This window comes from Gymnogyps californianus, chromosome 2, assembly GCF_018139145.2.
Source record: "Gymnogyps californianus isolate 813 chromosome 2, ASM1813914v2, whole genome shotgun sequence".
Lineage (NCBI taxonomy): Eukaryota > Metazoa > Chordata > Aves > Accipitriformes > Cathartidae > Gymnogyps > Gymnogyps californianus.
Window position 1 is genome coordinate 1,511,737 of NC_059472.1, and position 9,253 is coordinate 1,520,989.

The 9,253-nt window shown below is 47.8% G+C and overlaps 1 protein-coding gene across 1 annotated transcript; it reads left to right on the top strand.

The window, feature by feature from the left end:
* The first annotated feature begins 7,347 nt into the window (after positions 1-7,347).
* On the top strand, positions 7,348-9,011 carry LOC127013475 (lymphocyte antigen 6E-like). The gene is made up of 3 exons (XM_050892361.1): positions 7,348-7,689; positions 8,126-8,245; positions 8,594-9,011. Exons 1-3 carry the CDS (start codon positions 7,638-7,640, stop codon positions 8,782-8,784), a joined length of 363 nt encoding a protein of 120 aa, XP_050748318.1. The 5' UTR covers positions 7,348-7,637; the 3' UTR covers positions 8,785-9,011.
* The last annotated feature ends 242 nt before the right edge of the window (positions 9,012-9,253 follow it).

A 9,253-nucleotide genomic window follows, 5' to 3' on the forward strand; every position in this document is an offset into this window, starting at 1 on the left:
CGATAGCATAAACTGCTGGTGCTTGCTGCCTAATTGGCTGCTTTTCGGAGGAGAAAAAAAAAAGTGATATCAGCATGTACCTGGCAACAGTTAGCCTATGTACTAGTGAATCTCAGGTGTAAGCAAGCTGTTGCATTGGCAGCAAAGCCTTCTGGCATCTCAGGGCTGATGTTCAGGTCGCTATAGTCCAAAGCTCTCGGTGCTTCCCATGTGTTCATTTACAGCCACTTGTTCTTGTGTTTTAAATGCTTGCTATTTTGGTTGGAAGTCAGGTACTTGAAATGCATTTCATTAAAACGGGAAGTGATTTTTCTGAGTATCGGTGACTGGAGACTTTTGGCAACTCAGCCAGGATGTGGTTCTGCTGTGAGCTGATGTGCAGAGGTCTGAGCCAGGGCCCGGTCTCTATAATGGGGACTGTATACGCTCAGTTGTCTGCAGGAGATTAGGCTTGATAGGAAAACCTTTGCCTTCAAGCAAAGAGCCTGCCTGCAGATCTCGAAAACCATTTGTGCTTGGTCCCTAAGGGCCCATATGCAAAACCGAGCCACCAAAATTGAATTGCTGCATGATAGCAGAGTCGTGACAGATGTAAGGGGAAAATGCACGGGTGAAGCCAATGCTGTTTTATCTCACATCCGCACTGGGGTGTGCTCAGCCACTTGGCTGAGACGTGACAGCTTGTGAAACTCTAACTGGACTGTTTCTGCAAGCCCCAAGAGCTCATGTTGGTTTTAATGAGGCAACTGACTCCTAAAACAGGGATCTAAATCAATCTGAACGGTGGCAAGATTTAATTTTCTGGCAAAGGCAGACCAGTTATCAGCTGCACAAGCAACAGGCAGGAGCTGCCAAGCATGCCTTGACCCCTGTGTTGGATTTGTACCTGTGAAACAGAGGTAACCAGTTTGGTCCCAATGGATGGAGATGTTTTTCTGCCCACGCTGCTAAATGCTTTCTGGCTTTCAAAAGAGGTTAAAGTGAGTATTTGCCACTAACTGTGGTGAAAAGTTTGTTCCATCCCAAATAAGGGAGTAATTCTAGCTAAGCCCCTAGTGAAACAGTGCTCCTGTTTTCCAGTAGCAGAAAAAAGGAGCAAGATGCAATTGGATGAGCACTATGGGTGTTTCCATTGAACCAATAAATCTTATATCTCTTTTTTTTTTTTAGTATTTCCTAGAGGAAAAAAGTCTCTCAAGCACCATGTGAGAGAAAGGAGTTGCATTAGTAAGAGCAGCTGCAGCAGTTTGAACAGCTGCTGGGGAAGCAATGAAAAAATCACCCCAGAAAGCAAATCCTGCTGCAGCTTTGGGGGGAGCTGAGTAACTTGCTCCTTGGCCTCTCCTCCAGCTGGTTCCCATCAGTGCTGTGATCCTCTGCTGGGTTAATGGGGTGGAAAGACTGGGTAATTGCTGTCCCGCATGGTCCTGCCCATCCTCACCCTGTTTTTGCTGGGGCGGTGGATCCACAAAGTGGGTGCTGGCAATATTTCATGCTTATGGGGCTGTGCTTTCAACAGCTCCTCTGTCTCTATCAAAGCATCCTGCTTCTCTCCAAAAGGCCACGCTTGGAGGAAAACTGAGGTGGTTCAACTCCAGTGAGAGCTCAGCTAATGAAGCTGGAGGCCTTGTGTTTGCCTCTTTTGCTGCAGCAAACGAGGAGGGCCAGGCTGGCAGCATGGGCTCTGTGCAGTACTGTAGGGCTACTTGGCCATGCTCAGATGCTCTGGAAGTCAGGGCTGCAAAGATCTGCCAGTGTCAGCTAAACAGTAATTATTGGTTATTCTTTAGGAGCTTAAATGAAGCATTTTTTTTCCCTGAAGGGTGTTACCCTGGATTGTATTGCCCTATGAACCAGTTCTATGGGGCTTGACCACTTCTGTCAAAAAGCTCAGTGAAATCAAGATTGGATGCCTAAGTGCATGGGAGGTATGAAGCAAAACAAGGTGGAGAGTTCTTGTGTTTTGCCAGGTATCTAATAACCCATACTGGGGTGAGTAACACAATGTGTTTGAAACAGCTAAGCTTTAAAGAGAGGCTGATAAGTCTGGGGAGTGTCCTCCTGGCCCTTGGCCATAAGCAAGCGAGGTACAGGTTGGAGAAGTCGAGCTGCTCGCCTTTGACATCACAGTGGCACGAAGCAGCAGTCTGGCCTAAGGCGCAGTCTGACAGGGATTTTCTACTGCTCAGGACCCCGTGGAGCAGGATCGTGCCCCCATCACCGACACCTCTGAGAGGAGGAACCCTTTCCCAGCCCAACAGTTTGGGGTTATTTGGTGACTCCAAGCAATACTGGCACACTCAGATGAACCCTACTTGCCTTGGCCCTTTCAGAGATGTTTTCAACTCGGCTTCTCCAATGAAGTGGCTTTTCTGCAGGCACAGAGAAGCCTGTGCTTTGATGCCTAAGACACTTGGTAGCCCAAAGTCAAGATACTAGCATTTTTACCAGTATTTCGCTAGTGAAATGCAAAGTCAAAAGTTTAGCGTTTTTTCCTTTGCAATTACTTCCTTTTTTTATTTTAAAGAAAAAAAAAAAACACCCAAAAATTGCAAAAAGGGAAGATCTGGTTTCAGGCAAAACCAGAAATGGTACCTTCCCCTGTAACTTCTTGGGTTACTAATGTGCTTTTCATAAAAGCCTGTTGTTCATATTGGTTGGGAGGAGACCTCAAGGCAAATTTACCAGGAACAAAACTGACTGCTCATGCTGATACTGGGACGGGCTTAGGGCTGCTCTAGTTACATAATGAGGCTTAAAAAGCCTTCTTGGGGCTGGAGAGTTTGTCTCCCTGCCTGCAGGCTAGGGATGTCCTGCACTGTGTAATGGCACAAGGACAGCTCTGATACTGTGGCTGTTTGATAAGATAAACCTCTGGGTGGTAGGAGATAGTGAGAAGTTCCTCTCATCTTGCTTTGGCATCTGCTGCCCATGCCCAGCCTCTTCCCAGAAATGCTGAGGTTGGGAGGGTCTCTGGAGGGCTCGAATCCAACCTCCTGCTCAAAGGAGGGCCAACTTTGGTTGCGTTGCTCAGGGCCTTCTCCAGCCAAATTTCAGTATCTCCAGTGAGGGTGACTCCACCATATCTCAGGGTCCCTGTTTTGGCAATTAATCACTGCCCTGGCAAACTTTTTGGCCTTGTATCTGGTTGGAATTTCCTTGATGCATCTTGTAACCAGCTGCTTGCCCTTTTCTCTGTGCACCTCTGAGGAGAGTCTGGCTCTGGCCTCTCTATAGCTACCCCCCCTTAAATAGCTGAAGGCACAACTCCATCCCCCCCTTAGCCTGCTCCCCTCCAGCCCGCCCCATTGCATAGGGTCATTCAGCCCTACATCTGGGACTTTGCTGAGCTTCACCGAGCTTCACCTTCCACCAAACACCAGCCTGCTGAGCCTCGGAGGGATGTGGTAGGAGCTTGTGGCTGAAGGAGACAGGACAATCTCAGTGTATATCTTGGGGGTGTACAAGCAATACCTCTCCCTGCATAAGAAGTTGTTCGAGCAGCTGGAGGCTCCAATGGGGCTCCGTCCCTACCTGTTGCTTCTGCCTCAGCATCCTGGAGAGATGGGAGCACGAAGCCTACATGTTGGCACCTTTTGCAGACACTAAAGCCCTTGGACCAAGCCATGCTCATCAGAAACCTTCCCATGTCGTGCTTTCTCCTGGGGATGAGTCAAGCTCTTGATGCGTGGCCAACAGATTATTGATCCTTGTTGATGAAAAAAAAAAAAAAGTGCATCAGCCTCCTGTTTCCCAGAGCCGCTTTCCATAGCGGTCGGGGCTGGCAGCGCTGCTCCCCTGCCCATCGGGGCTGTGTGGGGTGGAGAAGGGGGTCCTGGCAAGTGATCTGAGGAAAGGCAGCCATCAAAGCTGCTTAGCTACTCTTTCATCTGCTTAATGACAGGGTCTTTGCTCACCCGAGCTGGTTCGGAGAGATGGGCTTTTGGCTCATTCATCTTAATTGGTGCAGAGAGGGAAGTGGGTGTGATGAAAACTCCTCAGTGAGGAGCATTTGCTATTGAACTGCTGCTTATGCTGTGCATCTGCTCCCTGGTGAGTGATCAGATTAAGGGGAAAACAAAACAGCTGTAGTCTGGCAGACATGTGAGAGGTGGGAAACCCCTGTGGGGATATGAGGAAGAGAAATGTGAAGGATTTCCAGAGGGTTTTTCCTCCGCTCCTTTCTTCCCTTGAGGTCTGATGTGGCAAAAATGAAAAAAAAAAAAATTGGGAAAAATAGAACAGAAACTTTAAAAGGGAATGCTTTTGTCAATATAAGAGGAAAGGGGTAGAACAACATTTAAGCTGAGACTATCACTGCTGTGCTTTACACCCTCTGTCTCTGAACACAACAAATGGAGGCATTTCCTTTTCCAACGCAGATTAGCAGGAGAGAAGATCACGTTTGTGGTTTGGCATAAATAAAACGTGCTTAAGGAGCTCCCTGGATTTACACAGTTGTACTCTGTGTCCATCGACAGTCAGCCAAGTTAGGACTGCTGTAAAATAAGTTCAACTTGGACAGATGTTAGCATTTGCCTCATGTTTGTAAATGCGGCACTGCTGATGCAAAGAAGAGTGGCTGTAAAGGAAAGCAAATGATTAACCTATGAGAAATTGGATCCCTGTGATAAAATGAAGGATGGTCTAATGAGGGGCAGAGCAAGGGCTTCCAAGGCAAGGATAAAACTCCAGGATATCAGGTTTGTGCCCTGCGAAGGAGAACTCCTGGCATTTGTTCTGTGCAGCTATGGAAGGGGGACGGCTGCCCATTATGGGTGTCCTACAGGGAATGAGTCGATGACATATAGGCTGATTCTTCCTACAGCTTCTTTTTAGCCATGGTAGTGATATTTTTGGCCAGCTGAGCACATGTGTTATTCAAAAGAAAACAAAGACTCGGGAAGAGCTCAGCTCAGCCAAGCTTGTCCCAAGCTCTGAGAATGGCTTCTCCAGCCATTAATCCTGAGCTGCTGCAAGATGGGGCATGAGGAATTCCAATAAATTACTTAATATTTTTAATCCAGTTCTGGATTAGGCTGCAATTATGAGTGATTGGCTTGACTCAGAAATAAGGCTTTGAATAACTACTTACACAGCTGCAGGAGGGCTCATAAATTCCTTCTGCTGCCATGAGCATGAGAAGAGTGTGATGCAAGGTCTCTGCAAAGGGAGGTAGCTTCCAGTCTTTCCCTGGAGTTGCCCTGTATTGCTGGAGGGATGGTGAGGCAGATAGCTGATGCCTTTCAAAAAAAAAAAAAAAAAAAAAAAAAATGCTGTGTTTCTAGCTTGGTGGACTGCATCCAGACCTCCCCTTCTCTTGTAATCAGGGCAGATTATTTATCTGCCAAGGTGAGTCAGACAAGGAAGTCTCTAATCCCTTCCCACAGGTCACCTATACATAAATAAGCTCTTTGGTTGTCTTTTTAAAGCTGTTCTGTGTAATCTCTTCCATCTATTTCTCAAGCTATAGCTGGACTCTTCAACTCCTGAAGGCTGTTTGCCAAAGTGGAAGAGAATGGGGTGGCAGTTATCACAACCGGTTTTAATTAGGGCTCACATTTCCTTCTTGGTAGTCCCCCAGGCAGAAACAGTTCCTGAATTGCCATAGTTCATTCCTGGTGCTGCAAACCCCACTTCTGTTGGAGGCAGGACCTGGTGGGGTGAAATCTCCACCACCCGCTCTCCTGTGCATCCTTGGACCCAGCACTGTCCCCATTTCTGCATGCAGAAGGATTCCCCGCAAAACCAGATACGGGATGACCTCGAGTGCCTGCAAAAGCAAATTCTGCTGGCTGCCTTTCCAGGGATGAGATTTGAAGGCAGTAAGGGGAGGCAAAGAACTGGACCCCGCAGGCCTAGCCGCTCTTCCTAGCCCAGGCATGTGGCACGATCCCATTTTTTTTTGTATTGGGCTTCTCTGCCTTCTCCCTTGGGACCTTGTATGGGATGGCTACAGCTTCATGTCTCATCCAGCTTTCTGCTTCATCCCCGTGTCTTTCATGGGGGGTCACCAACCCCAGCTTTGTCGTGAGGTAGTGATGTGTGTCACATGAGCATGCAGTGGGGTCTTGGCAACGTTGGCAAAGAGCCGAGCGTCTTTGCAATTTGGCGTGCGGTCTGCAGTTCAGTCACGACTCCTTTTGTGATGTCCTCCTTCATTTCTCTTAGTTATGTTTGGTTTAGTTCCACTTTCCCTAAAGCCACTTGGGCAGGCTTTGCAGCGTGGCCCCTTTAGCAAGCAACGTGCCCGGACTGTGGCTGCACAACCCTTGACTCCCTTACTGTGCAAATAAGTTCTTTTTCTTTTCTTTTTTGTATTGTCACCTTTGAAAGAGCTTCTACGTGAAGTTGTGGTGAGTTGTCCTCATAGTGCTTTCCTGTGCGCTGGGGGAAAAAAAAAAAACACAAAACAAAAACACCACCACAAAAAAACCAAAACCAGGAGATATAATTCTATAAATAAAACAGAATAACTCAATCCAGTTTTTCCCCTTTGAAAGTCTAAGACAAGATGGTTTGTTATCCCTAAGCACTTTAATTTGGTATTGCCATTGCTAGTAACAGTCTGTAAGCTTTGTACTGAGTTTGCAAGACCTCAGGATTGAGGCTTGCTAGGTTTGCTCTGACTGAGCTTGTCTTGACTTCCCTGCGGCTTTTTCTTTTTTTTTTAATTTGGCTGAGTGGTAAGAGTAGTTTCTCTAATTGACCAAGTGGCTATGGCTAATTTGTTCTGCTTTTGTGTATATCTATATAATGCAGCTGTAGGTTTGTACAGATAGCAGGAACAAGTCATTATTCTGCGTGGAATGAGGTATTTATGACTCTGACCCAAGGGTATAGCGTAGAGACATGTTAAGATTTCAGTTATACTAATAATATATATACACATATACATGGTGTGCTTTCTCTTTGCCCATAAGATGAGTTTTGGAGGTTGTAGCAGTAGCGTGGCATCTTTCTCCTGGTCTTTCTCTGGTTCTTGTGGGCTTCCCTGATCTTGCTGGTACCACGCCAAGCTTAGTAGTGTGGTAACAGAGCTGGTAGAGCGGCCTTGGGCGAAGTCACTGGAAGGAAATCTGCATAGCTGGAGGGGGAACAAGCCTTCCCAGTGCTAACCCAAGGCTCCAGGCTTGACCCCGATTGGGCAACCAAAGATGGGGGTCCCAGTCCTCAAAGAGTGGCTCCTCCTTGCTGGACCCAGCATGCATATCCCCTTTTCTCTAGGACCAATGTGCAGCGTGCAAGTCCAAGACTCCCCATCCCCCTTCTTGGGTGGCCTTGCTTCCTCCTAGGCTGGTCACCACTTCCTACCCACCTTTTATCTCTTGCCTTCTTTCAAAAAGGAACCGCTCCTATCAGTAGCAACTGCTTTCCTTTTGGCTTATTTTGAGATATTAAGTAACGTGCTCGGGCAAAGGCAGCGCACAAAACTCAGACAGCAGATGTGAGCGCTGGGCTCCTGCAAGGCTCTGCAAGCGTACGTGTCAGCCCCCTGGTCCGGACCGTGCCTACTGTGCAGCACGTGGGTTGACCTGTGTCAGCCTTTGCATCGGCCACCCTCCCAGCTAGGACTCCACGGAGGGTTGGGAGCTGCTTCCCCTGAAGACTGTGCAGGCAGAGAAGAGCAAACGGAGATGAGGGCTCTCCTGATGGTGTGTCTGGCTGCTGTCCTCTGCGTGGACATTGGTGAGTTGTTCAGGATTACTGCAAGGCTTGGGCTGGGATGGAGAGAGCTGGCATTTTGGGGGGGAGAAGCCACGACCATAACTACTAAGTCCAGTGGTCTTTAAGAAGTCAGTAGCTTTGAGCTAAAAATTGAGTGCAGCCTTCACTGCTCTTCTGGCCCTGTGACCGTTTGCTAAATGCTGTAATGGGGTAGTTGAATATCAACATCCACAGAAAGCCTCTGCTGCCCACTCACCTGGAAGGAGGGTTTTTCTACAGGGAAGTGTGTGTTTAGCAATTCTGGGTGTGGGATAGGAGAAGGGGTAGAACTGGCTCAGCCAAATCCTCTATGTCTTATTCTGTGTCCTGTGGCCTGCATGAGGATGGGAACAGGTCCAGCTGGGAAGGCGTTTCTTGCTTTGATCTCATGCAAATCATTTATGTTCCCCTCCTGTAGCCAACTCGCTGACGTGCTACACCTGCACCAACCAGACCAGCAATGATCAGTGCCTGATGACTTCCCAATGTACCAAAAATGAGACAGCCTGCGTGACTATAGTTGAGAAGATAGGTGCCGGTGAGTCCTACTGCTGTGAACTGCCTGGGTTGTGACCTCCCAACCCTGCTGCCCAGCGCTCCTGTGTGTCCCAGCCCTGCTCTCAGTGGGTCTGTGTCCTTTTCCCCTTTCTGCTCCAGTGCATTGGGGTCTAAAACATTCCCCTTCCATGGGGTTTTGGGAGAACTTGAATAGCGCTGGGTTACAGCCCAATTATTTCTTCGCTTGAATAGCGAGGCAGAGGGTAGTTAAATGAACACCATAACCCATATAGACTTGGGTGATCTCACACGCTGCTTACACGGTAAAGTCAGGATTTGCCCTTGGAAGAAAGATTCATGAGTTGGTTTTATTTGACTTTTTATCCAGGCACTCACCAACAGAAGTTGATCAGCAAAAATTGCATTTCAAATTGTGGTATGTTTCAAGACCCTTATGAATGCTGCAGTCAGGACAACTGCAATCACAACGAGGCATCTGGGATGAGACCTCCCGTAGCGGTGCTGGGAACTGCAGTTCTGCTCAGTGTTACCAGGCCCCTTCTCTGGACTGGACTGTGATGAGGTCCCTGTTGAATAATGCGTGCAAGCTGCTTAACCCATCCTGGTCCCCCAGCACCTGCAGTCATTTTTGCCCATCTGTCCCCAGAATGTCTTCTGAACATCTGATGTTCAGGCACGGAAAGGCCAGTCTGAAGCTAGCTTGAGCTTGATGGAGAAGAGATCCCTCAGTTATTCTTTTATAGCTTCTCGTGCAACAGGACTCTGCAGCCACCATTAGGGGAAAAACAAACAAACAAACAAGAATAAATAATAAACATCTTGGAAATTTCTACTGAGTGCTGACTCACAGCAGGGCTGGGGTTTTGCAAGCAGCATGGTCAGGTTGTTCATGCAATTACACAGAGCGCTGAACAAATGGAGGTGAGTAGGAGGAAGATACAATCCTCATCAGCACAGCCCCAGATCAGAGTGTGTCTCTTAATGTTTCAGCCAGGCAGAAATTTCTGAAGGCTTATAGAAAGAAGGT